The 17,750-nt window shown below is 45.8% G+C and overlaps 1 protein-coding gene across 1 annotated transcript in view; it reads left to right on the forward strand.

Annotated features, from left to right (window-relative positions):
* Positions 1 to 10,258: 10,258 nt before the first annotated feature.
* The window catches only part of COL6A1 (collagen type VI alpha 1 chain), a 47,907-nt gene continuing 40,415 nt past the window's right edge, over positions 10,259 to 17,750 (forward strand). The window contains exons 1-3 of the mRNA XM_081019823.1: positions 10,259 to 10,635; positions 13,541 to 13,670; positions 15,755 to 15,955. Coding sequence (XP_080875949.1) covers positions 10,527 to 10,635; positions 13,541 to 13,670; positions 15,755 to 15,955 — 440 coding nt within the window. The 5' untranslated portion in view covers positions 10,259 to 10,526. The remainder of the gene's footprint in view (positions 10,636 to 13,540; positions 13,671 to 15,754; positions 15,956 to 17,750) is intronic.

A 17,750-nucleotide genomic window follows, 5' to 3' on the forward strand; every position in this document is an offset into this window, starting at 1 on the left:
ATGACTCCATATTGCCTGGACCACAGCCTTAGTCCTTATTGCCACCCCTCCAGCTGCTTTTTGCAAAAACTTTGCAGAAAATAATTGTAGCCATTAATCTCAAGGGCTGAAATGTGTGATTTGACCTCTGGTGTTTACAGAGTTTGGGCCTTTCCACTCGATACTTCCTGCCACTTGTCCACTTCCTGGATGCTACCAGTAACAGCTAGGGTAGAGCGCAGCCCACACTTTGTAGTCACTTAAGGACAGAGGCATAAGAAAGAGGGAGAATGTATTGGCCACATGCAAATGGCCACATGCAATTACAAAGAGCAGAGGCGGATCTGGGGAAGCGCAACTGGGACTGGGCACGGAGCCTCGGGGACACCACAGGGGGCGACGCAACTATGCTGTAGAATGGAAAGTGAGAGGCAGGGGGTGCCACATTTTAACGTTGCAGAGGGTGCTGCTGAAATTTGAGAGCCCAAAGTCTGCAGTAGGAAGAGCAGGTAATGTGCTTTTTCATATCCATATTTGAGCCCCCTCTCCATCTCCCAACTACAACCTGAATCACACATACATATTGCATTTGATTCATAGCAGTGTGTTTTGATGGCGGGCTTCTATGATTGACAATAAAACTGCAATGTGTAAAAGGTTTTTGAATAAAGAGCTTTTGCAAACTCCTACAGCTACCATGACTGGCAGTGATCAGACACAGATAAAGGAATAGAAAATTAATAGTGGTTAGGAAGGAAAAGTTCAGCTACTTTGTCAATGATGGTCTCTCCGTTATTTTCTGATTTAATACAAGCCTTTAATGGGTACCCAACCACAGACCATGATGTCTCTCAGGTTCCAGTTAAAATACTGTGATTATTTGATGTGGTCTCTAGGTTTTGGCTGCTGCACTTGCTGACTCCGCTGTGGTATGAGATAGAAAAATATTGCTCGTTACCCCTGATGGCCTAACTGTGAGCCAGCAGCAAATCACAACAAGCAAGTTGCAGTTTATTCTTTATTAGCAAAAACAGGATCTGCACAGGAGTGTCAGGCCTAATGAGCACAGCAACTGGAGACTGTGCCTGCGTGTTGCTTATCTCCCCTGCCCTTTTCGTGATTCTTCTGGTTCTGGGAGACAAGGGTGGAGAGGAGCTTGTCACAGCAGCAGAGGAGACATGCGTGACTCTTCGCCAGCCTGACTCATCTCTGCCTCTTGGCCTCCCTCCTTCCACTCTCCTGCTTCAGCTTCTGCCTTTGATTCTGGACTTCTCTCTGCCGTAGACTCTCCCAGCTCACTAGACCCTGTTACCTCTTCCATTTCTGATACCCCCCTCTCCCAGTCTTCATTCTCCTACTTCCCCTCTTCATTGTCCCGCCACCAATGTTTGGGCTCTGAACCTTCTTCCCTTGAGGGTTCCCCAGCTGGTTTCCGCCACCATTCCTCTGTGTCCAGAAGCGGCTTAGTCATGCTGGCCACATGATCTGGAAAAACTGTCTGCAGACAAACGCCGGCTCCCTCGGCCAGTAAAGCAAGATGAGCATGCAACCCCAGAGTCGTCTGCGACTGGACCTAACAGTCAGGGATACCTTTACCTTTTAGAGTTCTGGCACTGCTTATTTCTAATGGTCAATTCTATCATTTCCATTTTATTGCATGTATAATTCCAGTCACGCTTTCAGTCTTGGGTGACAGACTAAGAGAAAGTGTCATGAACATAGTTTGCACCAGGGGGAGCCCTGGGGCTCAGGCTAGATCAGACTTCATTGTGCAACTAACTCCTTGGTTGGTTCCCTCGGCACCCATAAATTCTCCAAGCTTCTGCCATCCAAGCCCCGGTGTATTTCATTAGCCTTCTCTGTAAATATTCCTTAAGGAGCAAGCTAAGCAAGACAGGAGCAGTCATGGACTTGTCCAGCAGTCCAGCAGTCATGGGTATTATTCAGACAGCACCTGCTATTTGTTTAATGCAAAATAATTCATGTGCGCAACGCCCCTTGTTGCCTTGGCCCTCATCTGGCTGCCCTCTGATGTGTCCAGGGCTTGTGTCTCCCGTTTGCCTCAGGCTCAGTGCCAAATTTCAGCTTTTCTCTTCATGTGGCCCTGACACCTGGACTGAGCAAATGTTTGCAGCCTCTTCCAGTCCTGTAGATACACACAAGTCCAGATCATATTTGAGGTTCTTTTGCAAAAAGCACCACCTAAGGCATCAGTGTCATTTGAAAGTGAACACCTGGGAAAAGATGTCACTGAAGCCGGGGGGCGGGGATGGAGGGTGAAACTAACCACTAGTCTGTCCAATTGAGCTAAGTTTCACTATTATTATCACTGTCAAACACATCTAAATAAAGCAAGCAAGCAAGCAATCCAGTCAGTTGTTGGAGTGGGGAGATTGAAGCTTTCTGTCTCCCCCCAGCTGCAAGAGTCGTGAAAATCATTTCTCTGCACTGGCAATTAACCTTAGGTGAAAAGCTCTCATTGGTGTCTGGTATATCATTTCTTTTTAAACCCACAAACTGTTTGCTAATCGCATCATTAGTGTAACATGTTACATTAATAGGCACTACAAAAATTAGATACTGCATTTAGCAAGACTCCAGTCGCTTTTCACAGCAGGATCCGCACTGAGCACATTCCCATTGCTGTTAGCATGAATTAATGCAAGGAAAGGCTCTTCTCTGCACACCCACTTTCCTAGGCAGCTTTGCACAAAGGAATGTGGCCGTGCTAAACTGCTAAACATTTTATCTGCAGGATAAGGGAAAGGGAAACTTGTTAATCAGTTTTGCTGTTTTGTTATGAAGTCAGAAATGTGGGCGGGGGGAGAACTGCTGGGTCCTTTGCTTTCTCCTCCCCACTCTTTCTTCTCATTAGAACTCTTTTAGGTTTGGAGCTACATCCTCTGCTGCAAAAATTCCTTCTCCAAACGACACTTATTTTCTGGGAAATCAAGCCAAACTTTCCCACAAATGCAGACAGCTATTAAAGATATATTATTACCAGATGTTTGGGGGTTTGTCCCATATAACCAGGAGCCAACAGGAGTTAATTGGAAAAACATTAACCCTTCCAAAACCAATAGTGCACTAAAACACTCTATAGAGCTTGAACCGCTAGTTCCACAGATCACGTGGTATAACTGTTTGGTCATCTTCATAGTGGGTTCAAAATAAACCAAAGTCCTGCCCACTTGGCCAGGTGAGATTGGGTGGGGGCTGCAGGGGACTAGAAACAATAGAAATGTGAAATGTTTGGGAAGAGAATCAGGAAGGCCACTCTGAACTCCTTGAAGGAGGGCAAGATTCACATAAAATAAACATTTATTTTAAATTAGCAAGCAAGCAAACAAACAAACAAATGCTTTCCGTGGCCAGAAATTAGAATTAACTCAAACCCAAGATGATCGCTTACACCAGGGGTAACCAATCCTTTTGGACTAATGGGCACAGTTTGAATTTTGTGAGAGTCACAAAATGGCTGCCATAGAGGGAGGATGCCATAATGCAAAATGGCTTCTGTGGGTTGATTTAAATTGATAGCTAGCTGGGTACAGAACTGCTGAAACTGAAAAACAAAACAAAGCTAAGGGAAGGAGTTGAATGCCTACCCACAATAAAAAGTTGTTGGATTTAGCTCTTGAAGAGGGCAGGGGGCTGCTTTTTCAGGATAACCTAAGTAATTATAGGGTGGTTGTGTTCATGAAAAATCCAACCACCCTCAGGGAAAGGCTTGTGTGAGGAGACCTCTGGGCAGGGCTGGCCAGTTCATGAGGCAGATGGAGGCAGCTGCCTCAGGCGGCTGAATCCAAGTGGTGCTTCTGGAGAAGGGAGGAGAAATGGCTGCAGCTCCCGGGTTCTGGCGAGATCTCACAAGAGCCCCGAGCCTGGAAGGCGCAGGCGCAAGGCTTTGCCAGGGGAGCACATGGCGCACTGCCCATGCACACGGCAGCATCTTCCCATTTTTCCTCATGCAATGAAGCAGAAGCCCACCCCTGCACCTCGAAGGTCTCTTGTTGTGCACTCGCCCTGCCTTTGTCCCGGAAGAAGAACTTGCTCCTGTTCTTGAAACAAGTTGTCATTCTTTGAAAGAAGGTTGTCATTGTTATGTACTGAAGTTCTCACCCTGGGCCAGCAGGGGGATACTGTAGATAGTTTTCACTCAGGTCCACATATGCAAATAAGGGATTGAAAGTGACGTTCAGTGATTGGATAGTTACAGAAAGTGTTACAATCGCGTTGTAGTGGAGCTCTATATAAGCAAGCTGGCTGAACCCTTCAGTTCAGTTCTGTTCTGGCCTGTGAATAAACAAGAGCTGTCTGAAGAACTGCTGTGTCGTCTGATATGTTCACCCACAACTTAACAGTCATCGTCTGCTTGGTCTCGAATCAAAAGTACTGTACATTTTTCCAAATCAAATTCCTGGTGTGGGCGGGTGGGTGGGAAGCCCATGTTGTGGTGCACCCATGAATCCCACCTTGGCTACAGGGCTGAAGTGAGTGTGACTCCGACACATTCCCCCTTTCCCAGACCTTGACTAATTCCCTCTTTTCCTTATGAGAACAAGACTGTAAACAATTACATGTGGCAACTGGGAGGACCAGGCCGTTTCTTCCCCTTGTGGTTGCGTCCTCTCTCCATCCCTCACAGCTCACACTGTGTGACGTGCAAGAGTTGCAGTTGTCAAGCAACTCCAAGCTCCCCAGCCCTGAGGCTTCGCCATGTTCCTTGCTCCCACTGTGGGGAGCAGCTGCCCTCTCAGCACTTTCCGGAGAGAATCAACAAATGGCACTGTCAACATGTGTAGTTAATACCCAAATACTTCCTGACCTCTCCCTGGCGGAAGTAATGAAAATACTGCTTTTTCACCCATCTCACTGTCTGTCTGATCAGCACTGCTGATAAACAGGATGTTTCTTAAACAGGAGGGCCGCTTGTCAGGATCGCAGCCAGGAGCACAGAAAGACCTCTTCAGAAGAAGAGGCAGCTTAGGACCATAGCTGTCAACATTTCCCATTTTTTAAGGGAAATCCCCTTATTCCGAATAGGATTCCTCGCAAGAAAAGGGAAAAGTTGACAGCTATGCTTAGGATTCTGTGGAGAACTCTTGATGGGTGTTTTCACATTAACTTGCTCAGGCATTCCCAGGTCCTTCACACCAGTTTCAAGTACTCGCCCTACAGTAACGGATCTTAATATTTTACTGATATGTTTACATTGATACTTTTTGTGACAGCTACTTTTTATAGCTGATTATAAACCTCCTTGGTACCCTGGACTGAAAGTTTTAGAAATATGGTAGAATGCAGTTCTATTTTTCAACCTAAATTACTGGGGTTATGTTTGGATTTTTTTTTTCCTTAATGAGAATGAGAACCCAAAGATGCTTTATTTGGAAGTTAACCCAAAGGTTTTAAAGGTGTCATATGTTGTCATGTGTGTGTGTGAGAGAGAGAGAGAGAGAGAGAGGAGAGAGAGAGACAGATTATCCCTTCAGTCCTTTCTAGTCACATCAGATGTAAGATGTGAGAGCTGGACCATGAAGAAGGCTGATCGCTGAAGAATTGATGCTTTTGAATTATGGTGCTGGAGGAGACTCTTGAGAGTCCCATGGACTGCAAGAAGATCAATTCGATCCATTCTTAAGGAAATCAGCCCTGAGTGCTCACTGGAAGGACAGATCCTGAAGCTGAGGCTCCAATACTTTGGCCACCTCATGAGAAGAGAAGACTCCCTGGAAAAGACCCTGATGTTGGGAAAGATGGAGGGCACAAGGAGAAGGGGGCGACAGAGGACGAGATGGTTGGATAGTGTTCTCGAAGCTACCAGCATGAGTTTGACCAAACTGCAGGAGGCAATGGAAGACAGAAGTGCCTGGCGTGCTCTGGTTCATGGGGTCACAAAGAGTCGGACACGACTAAATGACTAAACAACAACAAAAAGATGCATTGAGTTAACTGAAACTTACTACCCAATAAGCATGCTGATGGATCTCCAAAGGGAAGCAGAGGGTTCATCTCTGTTGGTGCCAGCCTCCTTAAAAACGTCTCTTTAAAAAAAGAAATGCTGCAGCCACCATCTTAATTTTCCCAGAATGCCTCTGGACCCCAGCAGCGGATCATGAGACAAATCAGTGGTGTCAGCACCATGAGCCCCACGGTGCTGTCAGAATCAGGCTTTAGTTGGCAGGCTCTGACCCAGGAGGAGGAAGAAATGTTGGGGTGGGGAGCTGAATGGTGAGAGCCTGAGAAGGAGGGCTCTTCCCCTCCCACTTCAACTTCCATAGCCTGGGAAGAGGGAGCAGGAAGCCATTTGTCATGCCCCCCTACTGCCCCACCTGCATGAAACAGACAAGAAGGGAGCCAGAACCAGAGGTGGCAATGGCTGAACAGGCGCCAGATAGGAGGGTGCAGTCTGCTCACTCTTCCCCCTGAAGAGGCACCCCTGAAGGAGCCCCGTGAAGGAGCACACATTTGCAATTCCGACATCCCTGTAAGATGTGCGAGTCTAGTGAGGAAGTGCACCATGCCTCATCTTTGAAAACTTGGTGGGCAGGAGGTGGAGACTTATTGGGGCATCTCCATTGTTTTCACCCACCTCTTGAACTCCTAAGCTTTGTGTCTGCTGCTGAGCCTGTCCTTCTTTTAAATATTTCTTACGTAAAAGTTAAGAGCTTCTGCTCGTGGGGGGGGGGGTTTGTGGGGGGCAGGACAGTAAGCTGCATCTGCCTCACCCACTTCTTCTCTTTGGGTCCTTGGGCTGCACATCACCACTCTGCCCTGGCTGCAGCCCTGAAATCCATACTGCCACCCCCTTGTAAAGCTCACAGGGCTTAGTCATGCCTGGGAGGGTGGGCTGTTTCCTGCATCTTTCCTCAACGGTGGCGCTTGAGTATGGAATGTATCTTTCCATTTGACTTCTGGTCTTCCATTCCAGCATGCAATACTTTCCTCCCCACAAGGGTGGGCTACACCATCATTTAAGTTTCCTTTCCTCTTGAAATGCCACTCCCTTTTCACATGCAGCCCCAGCCCCCCAGAAGTCAGTTCTGTTTCATCATTCTCATGTATTTTGCAACATGAAACTATGTTTCTTTAATTATTACCATCAGTGTATAAGTGAAAATGCCACTACACGAACACCCTTGCTTTACAGAATATATTTATTTAATGCTGTTAATGTTGGATTTAGGTTCTGGATGGGGGAAGTGCTTTTCTCAGGAAACAATGCTTCTGTGGAAAAGATGCACAGTTCCAGCCCTTAAAAGGTAGCTGCTTTTGGTGATTCCGTTTTTCTGATGCACAGAAATTTTTTGGAGAAACGAGAGACCCCTTGAGAGCTTGCCTGCTCTTACGAAATCAGCTGCAGATCCACGCTCGGCCGCCAAGGGGGTGCTGTTGCTCTTTCCTCCAGAAAAGTCTTCCTTTCCGAGCAGCTGGGATCTGGCCCAGCTGCAAGGCTGCCAGGAAAGCATGTGTCCTTGATTCCTTCCAGATGTGAAACAACTCCCATATATAGTCAAAGATGAACGGCAAAAGCCATACCATTATCATTAGGCTTTCGCAGACAGTTGACTCCTTTCCAGTTTGTACTGTTCAAAGCAGCCATGAAGACGTTTTAAAATGACCGAAGTTTCCTTAACTCCACTACTTCTTTTTTCCCAGTAATAAAGAGGCAACTGTTTTGCGCAAGAAACTTTTTGCTAAAGCTTCACTAAGGAAAGAGGGAAAACACAATACCCTTTCTGGGATGGTCTGTTGGTGTGTTGTAATGAAAATCTAAAGTCTAGTTCATATTTAAGAAACCAGCTGGGATTTTGGGGGGTGGGGCAAGGATCCTGTTAATGCAGATTCCCTCTTCCCATTCCTGAACTAGAGCGGAAATCAATGCCAGCCCTACCATTAGGCAGAATGAGGAGGCCACTTCAGGCAGGAGGGAGTGGAGGTGAAATACCGGTGTCACCAGTGCAGAAATAAAACCCAACTGCCGGTCTGATCAGCTTTTATCTATGGAAAGGGAGTTGCTATCTTGCTATTTGCCTCAGCCCTGGTTGAAATACAGGCAACCCCCCATTTACGTGGGAGTTACATTCCCAGGCACCAGGCATGTTAGTGAAATTGTGTATAATTGAAACCCATTGAAAAAACCTGCAAAAAGCCCTGCCCCACCCCACCCCAATTCTGCCCTTTTAGTGACGTTTCAGTGACGTCTTTATGACGTTTCTGGGTCACTTCCAGGTTGGGTGTGATGCATGTATACACAGTCATGCACATAAAGGGGGGCTGCCTGTATAGAGAAAAAGGAACCGCCAAACTGGAGCCAATCCTGCAGTGGCTATGCTGGGACCTATTGTCTCCCCCCTCAGCACAAGGCAGGTGCATCCAATTGCAGGGCAGGATATTTGAAATAACACATATGCTGATGCAAGTCCTCTTCATGAGTTACTTGAATGAATGAAGAGAGTCAACCCAGTGTGACCAGGGCTGCAGGGCCACACATTCAGCCCAGCCCCACTCCAAAGTTGTGTGGCTCCTCACACCATTGCCACCTTTGTTATGATGTCTATAAGTGGAGGCTCCCCAGGTAATGTTGAGTCCCGGGCCATCACTCCACATTGGGTAGGAGGGGTGGCCTCTAAACAAGTCCTTAAATTTAAATTTGTTTACAGTAAATGCACAGGTCCACTCACTGTGCTCACCTACTTCATGTGGTAAACCGTGCAGAGAGCTAAGCTCTTGCTGCATCTCCATCACTGCCTGGGTACCGATCTGAGTGGGTCAACACTAACAGTTCAGACTCCTGCCCCATTTACTTTGATTAACTCATTCCTTTTCATTTCTAAGTGGGGATCATTACTGTCAACCATTTATCAGTGAAAACTGAAATCCCCAAGAGTTGACCATTTAGAAGTCTTTCTTGTTGTGCTCCTGGGTTAATAAACTTTTATCTTCTCGGCTTTTACTGTTATGTACTGAGGTTCTCAGAAGGGGGATACTGTAGATAGTTTTCACTCAGGTCCACATATGCAAATAAGGGATTGAAAGTGACATTCAGTGATTGGATAGTTACAGAAAGTGGTTACTGTTACGTTGTACTGGAGCTCTATATAAGCAGGCTGGCTGAACCTTTCAGTTCAGTTCTGTTCTGTGAATAAACAAGAGCTATTTGAAGAATCGCTGTGTCGTCTGATATGTTCACCCACAACTTAACATTTACCATTCAGTAGATTCGGATGAAAGGTCTCTCTTGGCAAAACCCCATACTGGTGCTAGAAGGGTGGAGTTGGGACAAGCAAATAAGTGGTGCAATGAGGCAAAGCCAAAGAGCTTTGCTGGGAACGGCTGTTAAAAGAACTGGACAAGAAGCATGAATATGAAGTTCGCGTATAGGAAAACTACCACATTTTAAAACCAAAAGAGGGCCATTTTTCCCACCATTTGTGATGAGCATATTCAGTTGTACTAACCATGCAGATATTACTTTATTAGTTGCAGATACAAAGTTAGACAAAGGCCTTGATTTACACAATTTGTTATAAATATCTTCATTCTAATTGCAATAGCATAACAGTTGAGAGGAAGACTAAAAATGAGTCAGGGGACATTTTGGGGAAGAGAGGGAAAACAAGACTGCAATGCATGCTTGGGAAAGCCTTCCAATTATTCAGGCTTAATGCAATGAAGGAAAGAGCAACAGGGAGGAATGCAACAGAGACGGTGGGGACCTTCATGAGGCAAGATGTTCCACAAAGCATCACCAACACCTGCTTTATGTCACACCTGATGCAGAGTTCTGGAGAACTCAGAAGCTGGACAGATTTTTTGATAATTCTGTTGGTCCTAATAACAATAGATTTTAGAACATAAATGCAGTTTACCAAATGTATCTAGAGCAAAATTACAAAGAGACCAACTTTGTAGGCTTCAACTCTATTATATCTTAAGAGGCTTCAACTCTATTATATTAGATACCCATTTGATACAACTCTGCTCATTTTTCATCTTTACTTGTTAGCCATCTAAACATCCCCTTCATATCCTGAATATTTCATTGGACACTAGAGTCAGCCGTTATACAAAAACATGAATTAACGTGTGTTTCTGCATTGTAAGTCATTAATCAGTTGCACGCATATGAGGACAGATAGCAATAATTTTGTAATGGAGCTAAATTACGTTTTAGTATGAGGAGCACAGCCATATTTGAAGAAGGCAGTGGCAAAACTGAACTCAGAGAAGGGAGACTTCAAAATGGGCTGGTGTGTTTCATGACTCACTAGCTAGTGCTGCAGTTCAGCCGAATCTGACACTACTGTTATGTTCCCTCCCTCCTGGAAGGAGAGCTCCAGCTCATGCAAATCCAAGCCTCCTCCTCGTCTTAATTCCCTTCCTTTCTCCTTCCACTCTCTGGAAACTCAGGGACAGAGCAGAAACTTAATAATAATTGCAAACTAGGTGATAATTGTCACCCTCTGAGTCCTGGGCTCCCTCTCTTTTTTCCTTAAATTTGTCCTCAAGTCTCAGTAAATGATAACTACAATCCTTGCAAGATGAAGTTCGCTTACTTTTTCCCAGCCTTCCTACTTCAGGGCTGCTTTCTTTTGAGAACAGTTCTTCCTCAAGCAACAGCAGTCTCCAATGGTGCAGCAACATTTCAAGGTAAGAAGATATTTTCACAGTGTGTTGCTTTCTCCTCGCCTATGCTTACTGCCTTCTTACTACGTTGAAATGAAACAACTGAGTATCAGTCCGTGATCTGATGAAGCATCTGCCGTGTTATTTCAGATCAGAGTTTGGGAGTTAACTTTTATGCTAACTTTTAAGTTTGTCTGACTTATACAAATATGAAAATCAGTAATAGGACAGCAGTATATGCCCCACATTGTCAAGCAAGGGGTAGCAATCATACAAATGTTTTTTGTCAGAGATTCTTTTCTGTGCTGAGTTGTAGTACAAGCCAAGCCTGTATGTCCCAATAATACGGTGACTAATAAGCCATTATGGAAGTCACCAGATTCTGCTAACTCTTTCAAAAATAACAAACTTTTATTCCTTCTTTGTTTTGAAGAACTCATTAAGGGATATCTGAGAATTATAGCCCCACTTTTTGATGAAGAAAGAGCTGTAAGTAGTGTCTCTAGTGTAGTGAGCATTGAGCTTTGGAGATAAATACCCATGTTAAAAATGAAATGAAAATGAATACCAAAAAAAAAAATGGCCAAAAGAAGAACAAAAAAGCTGCAGAAGAAAAAAAAGGAAAGGAGGGTGTTTTATATGTACTTTTGACATAGCAGATATTCATAATGTAATCATCTTTTTATATTAGGAAGAGGAAGTAGTGGCTCATTTTACTGTCTCAGGCTGCGTTCATTTTTCTTCAGTTTCCCTCTAAAAAGAATGCTCTTGAGCAGAGTCTTTCAACTAAATATCAACTGTGTTTGTGTGTGTATATATGTGTGTGCAGAATCACACCTGTTGGTCCTGTCTCTGACATCCGTGTATTTGAGTGACGTGGGCACAGAGGCTTATGTGTGCATCCTCTAATAAGGGAGTTGGCTTTGGATGTGCAACTTATGCTCTCCATTGGCAGGCAACCCCCCACAGGCCCTCTGTGAAGATATCCTGAGAGCAGGAAGGTCAGGCATGGCAAGGGGAAGGGATCGAGATGCAATCCTGACCCCTTTCTCCACATGAAGATCTCTACAAAGATAATCCAGCAGCCCAAGGCTAGTGACAGTTTCTGGCATCTGCAATATATATTGTAGATGATATTCCAAAACCATAAGTAATAATTTTTTGAGGGTTCTAAACCTTATGACTAAAGCTACCCAGAAGGACCGTCTTTTCTTTTTCTTAGCTCGCAGATTTCCAGGCCAGAGACTGCTGTTGAGGCTCATTCAGGGGTCAACTTGAATAAAATACTGGGGAGGGGGGGAGGTAAGCCCAGTCCCACATAATCGATCACAAGACGTGACGCATACACACCATTTGAATGCTCATCAACTCGGGGGGGGCAGCCCCCTCAAATATTTTATTGGGGTGAGAAGGAAACTCTGCCCCTAGGAGCTGGCTCCTATGGGCTCATTGGAGTTTCAGAAGTGAATTGCCATGTTGGAGGGGGGGGGAGTGGCAGAGTGATAATCGAGAAGCAAAAGGTCCAATTCCTGTTTGGGTGTGAAGGCCTCTGCACTGTGACCCACATGCCTCGTTTTATTTATATATATTGATTCATTTAAATTAGTTTAATAATAATACTGAGCATTTACGTAGCACTATTTAAAGAGTTTCATGTCCCTTATCTTGTGATAAGGTCCTTGGAAGGTCATTCCTTTCTTTTAACTCCATATTCAAAGGGTGGGGATGTATGAGGCCATGCGAGAGCTTTGTGTCTCCAGCCACCAGCCAAGCTCCAAGCAGATCAACAAAAGACAACACGAGGGCTAATAATGTATTGGCAATATTTATGAAACACTATCAGTTGTTTCTTAATTCATAAACAAATTCATAAACAAAAGCCACATAATACGTGCAAGAAGCCACAGACTAATAGAAGTCAAACGAATATTCCATCAACAGGAATGCTTAGAATGGTGTGTGACCACAAAGAAACACTGAAGTTGAGGCAGAAAGCCTTTCCACAGTTCATAGCTATATCACAGTTTGGTGGAGAATGAACTGGAGCCGGGTGGTGCAGCAAACAGAACAGTTCTTCCAGGATAATGAACTGTTTCAACGATATTTCTTCATCAGCAAGTTAATAGTCCCCAAAGAGCTCTCACTCAAAAGTATAGTAGGCTGATCCAAGCAGAGGGAGGACCTCCTCATCTGCAGCTTAGGCTACAGTCCCAATGACTAAGGCCACTGTATTCAGTGTGGCTTACTTCCAAGTAAACAGGCAGAGGACAGCACTCTTACACAGCAGTCCTAAGAGGCGATAGGGAGATATACAGCCTATTGCCTGCCAGGATGGAACGTGGGGGCATTTACACCCTCCTTTTCTGCCCCAGATCCAGTCTGGCACCACAGGGGAGCCCAGACCAGGCCCTTATTCAGGATCTGGAGGATCTATTGTTCTATTGTGGGCATCTTCTGCCACATGGTCTGGGCACAATAATTGTGCATTAGCAGTGGATTTATTCTGCTTTATCTTGTTCCTGTGATGCTGCCTAATACCACCACATTCTTGCTGTCGAGAGGGGCACCGAAAGAAGGGCAAAAGTCAACCTGAACATTTGTGGCACAAAGCGATGGGATTTCAGCAGGAAGTTCCTAAATGTGCACTGACTAGAAAGGAAGCCGTGTGACTGCCCCATCAGTATAGAAAGAAGGGTCTTGTATGACACCCCCACCCCCTGCATAGCATCATCACAAATTATCATGGATGCACAATAAAAAGGTTGTCTGGATGGGCTCTATGTCACATAGGTACTACACTGCAATGCCATCCCCCCACCAAAAAAGACCCTCTCAGGTGTACTTCATCATGAAGTATTGCAGACTTTCTGAAGAATCTTGTATTATAAAGAGTGTTCTTTTTAAACTTCCTCTTTCTGATTTTGCACAGATTGTCCTGTGGATCTGTTTTTCGTCTTGGATACCTCTGAGAGTGTTGCCTTAAGAGAAAAGCCTTTTGGGGCCTTGGTGGATCAAGTTAAAGCATTCACCAACCGATTCCTTGATAAGTTAACTGACAGGTAAATGTTGCATGAACTGCCCTGGCAATCCTACAACAAACATCTGATACGGTCTTTTGTCTTGTTCTAAACATTCAAGGCACATTTTTACACAGTAAGAATAATAATTTCATTTGAAAAGCATGCATTTTATGTGGGTTTTATACTTCCTAATCATTGTTCAAAATTCCTGCTGCATTTCATATGGAGAAGAATGTTCTGCAGTCTCCTGCTCTAAACTGCAGGTGGTAGTGGTATTCCAAAATTCCTGGTCTTGTTTTATGTTTGGGCAGACCAATGTCAGGGGAAGAAATTCTGCTTTCATATTTAATTAGAGCTTAACTTGTTTTCCTTACCTTGCCTTTGTGCACCCTGATGAAACACAAGTTGATGTTTTTCTATTGTGGTGATAAATTGCATTTCCAGGTGGAGTGTAACCAGTGGTGGTGGGGCCAAGGCAGGGTAAAGTTGCAATAACTGCAGGACAACCAACCATGATTTAAACAGGCCACAATTTTATTGATTAAAGATGTTAGAAGGCTTTGGCGCAGGCATTGGGGGGTGTATCCTGAATCAACTGACCTGTCTGCCGGTTGATTATTTGGCAAGATTACCCAATGTTAAGGATCGCCCTATGATGTACATCAAATCAGGGCAACTCCCCCCCCAATCACAATTTTCGGGGGTGGCGTGACCCATCCACCCTCCCTCATCAGGGGTGTCCAGACAGATGCACCTCCCAGGATCCCTTTAAGGGGATCCCCTGATCCTTTGGAGCGAGGCCCCACCCCCTGGCCATTTGGACTAAGAACCCAGCCTTGTCCCCATCAACTTGTGACAGTGCCTACGAGGCAGGCAAAACCCCCAGACAGGCCCAATTTGTCTGAAGGCAAATTCTTCCCTGGCCCCAAAGCTGGCGAATAAAGGTTTCCATGGCAAGGTCCTCTGTGGGAGCTGCCTGCTTGCCCTCGGGCAGCCCTACCACATAAGGAGCAGGGCGGGCGGGCAGGGAAACCAGCGACAACTGAGCTGCGGCCTGCGTGCCCTGGGCTTCTATAGCCGGAGAGTCTTCCCTCTGACCAGTTCCCCAAACCATGCCCCATGGCTTCAACTGTGGGTGAGCCCTAGCAGCCCGTGGGCCCAGCGGAGGAAGAAGGGACGTCTCTCCCCAGCTGCACCACAGCCAGGAGGCCGACCCCACTTGATGCAGCTGCGCCAGAGCTCAACTTCTGCTCCACTTCTGGAGAAAGCTAAACATCTGTGTCAGGCTGCTATCAACGGCATGGGAGAAGGAACAAAGATTACTAAGATAGCAAGATAACCGAGACAAATGTGGTAGAAATAGCAGGTCAGGTTTTTTTAAAAAAAAAATCTAGCTTTTGCTGTTTATCTGAATCAGTGCTGATTTGTTATGAGAGCAGATAGGCAAAACACGCTTTCTCCCCTCATGTGCTCCACCCTACAGCAGTATCCTTGAGGTGTCGGGGGGCTTATTGGGTTGTTGTTTTTATTTTGATTATGTATTTTGTGGTTTTATATTTTGATTTTATTCTGTGAACCACCATGAGATGTCTGGGTATAGGACGGTATATAAATTCAAAATAACAACAACAACCACAACCCCACACCTGCAAGCAGCAGCCTTATGTGCCTCATGGCAAGAGATAGAATCATGCAGCCTCTCATTTCTGGTATGTGAGTCAACAACAACAGGAAGGAAGGAAGGAAGGAAGGAAGGAAGGAAGGAAGGAAGGAAGGAGAGCAACAGCAGACACCATTCATCCATCCTTCTCCCAGGGCATCCTGGCACACAGGGGCAGACCATCCAGTTTTGCCATCTGAGGTGAAATGGGAAGGTGCTGTTCCCCTGCAAGATCTTGGAGTGGATCTGCAAGCCACTTCCACTCCTCCTTGCTTCTCTGGTGGCAGTAGGAGGCTGCCTCAGTCCACCTCATGGGTGGGCTGGACCAGCTGGTACAGGATGCTGTGGGGAGCTTTCACAGATGTACATTGTGACGTATGTCTATTTGTACATTATAAACAGACAGAAATAAAAAATATGCAAGGGGCACCAAAGCTAAGGAAGTGGTTCTCTTTCTTTATAGATACTATCGGTGTGACCGGAATCTTGTGTGGAATGCGGGAGCCTTGCATTACAGTGATGAAGTGCAGCTGATCAAGGAGCTCAGCCGGATGCCTGCAGGGAGAGCAGACCTGAAGAACAGGGTCTCCTCCGTGGTTTCTATTGGCAAAGGCACCTACACAGACTGTGCCATCAAGAGAGGGATTGAAGAGCTGCTCATCGGGTAAGTGGGAACGCTAATTTTCTCATTCCGTCAACGGAGGAAGGGAAAAGTGGGAGGAAGACGGGGTACCTGGGCAGCTTTTCTAGCCCTTTCCAGTGGACTGTAGTATTGGTGGCTTGGCAGCTGGTCCCTGATGCCACAGCAGCCCGTTCATATACACCTATCAATTTCAGTAGGCAAAAATATTGAATCCTGTGATAAATTGTTGGGATTTTGGTGCAGAATTTGAAACCAAATTTGTTGTCTTGTGGAGAAACCCTTGGAAACAGGAGGTTTGTTTTAGATGTGTGCTTTTGTTGGCCTGTACTAGTTTGCTCTTCAGACTTTCTGCTCTTTCTTATTGATGCGATTTCCCACACACTTGACACGCATCAGTGTCGCACACACAGGCACAAATGCACACACTACCATGCACGTTTGACCATGGCTACGCCCAAGAGCAACTACCCAGCTTGAATGCGTGTGAACAGCACCAAGACAACCTAGTCCGAAAAGGGTCCCCTCTGGATTAAGGCTCTGAGATGGTCCCCTAACATGTCCTTCCCCATCCCCCAAAGGTACGTTATTTGGTGAGCCAAACCAGCTGCTCTGTGCCTCTCCCTGTCCCTGCCCAAATCCAAGCAGCAGAACTTTGCAGAGCCTTGACAGGGGACGTTTTCTTTTTAGGGTGGGGTACTGCCAAGCATTGGGAAATGCTGCAAATAGTATCATTTTCCACCAGGGGCTCTTGGGCTGGTAGACTGGGATGAGCGTGTTCTGCCTTGGCTCTCTGAGGCTTTGCTGTCTCCATCCCCTTTCCCATAGTTGTTTGGGTTGGGGAAGGAGGAGGTGGGGCAGTGGCAGGTGTTTTGCCCTTTACACCAAGAGCTCACAGTAACCTGACCCTTTGCAGCAGGGTGTGTGAGAGAGAGAGCAGACACACAGCGACAAGGCTCTTTCCCATCAAATCAGTATCCTCCATCCCAACAAAATAGTTTAATAAGAAGCACTCAGGTAAATTTATTGCACCATGGGGAAGCAGCTGTCACACAAGTGCCTGTGTGTGTGTGTGTGTGTGTGTGTGTGTGTACAGGGCTAGTCAGAGGATGGCAAGGGGCATTTGGCTTAGTCCTCAAGTTCAAAGGGGGGCTCATTAATTCTCTGGCATTTGATAAGTTTCACAAGTTGATTTTATGTACATTGGACCAACATGTGACAACTTGGAACTGCAAAGTTAAGCTGCTCTAAGAGATGTGGTTTGGTAACATACATTTTGGGGGTTAAGTGATATAGCTTTGATTGTATTAAAGAGTTTAAAATGTTTATGACTTGGTTCAAGGTGTCTCTCCCTATACATTGGCTGTGGTGTAAACCCCTCCAGTCTTCTTTACTAAGGACTCTGCGGCGGGGGGGTGGGGGCACTCTGTGAACCAAAGTGGTGGCTTGGAGTCGGAGTCAGGTTTATCTGCCTCTTGCTCTCTTCTCTTCTTTTCTTTTTTGAGGATGTTTGGGGGGGGGTCAGCATATTTTGTTGCCCAGAAGACCTTTTGAAGAGGAGGGGAGCAGCAGTGCAGGCCATTTTCCCTCTCCCTTCCCCTCATTGCCTCAAATGCCTTTTGAAAAAGGGGAGGGGGATACGTGAGGCCCCCGTCAAGGCTTCGAGACCTGTATTTGCTTTGGATTGCTTTGGGGGACCCTCACCTATGACCTCGAATCCAAAGCCATGCTGGGGGGGAGAACCAAAGTTTCAATCCTCCCAATGACTTGCATTCACAAACCAAAATGGCCACGATTTTCTGCCCCCGCTCCCCACAAA

The sequence above is a fragment of the Podarcis pityusensis genome (genome assembly GCF_964106645.2).
Source record: "Podarcis pityusensis genome assembly, chromosome: 1".
Classification (NCBI taxonomy): domain Eukaryota; kingdom Metazoa; phylum Chordata; class Lepidosauria; order Squamata; family Lacertidae; genus Podarcis; species Podarcis pityusensis.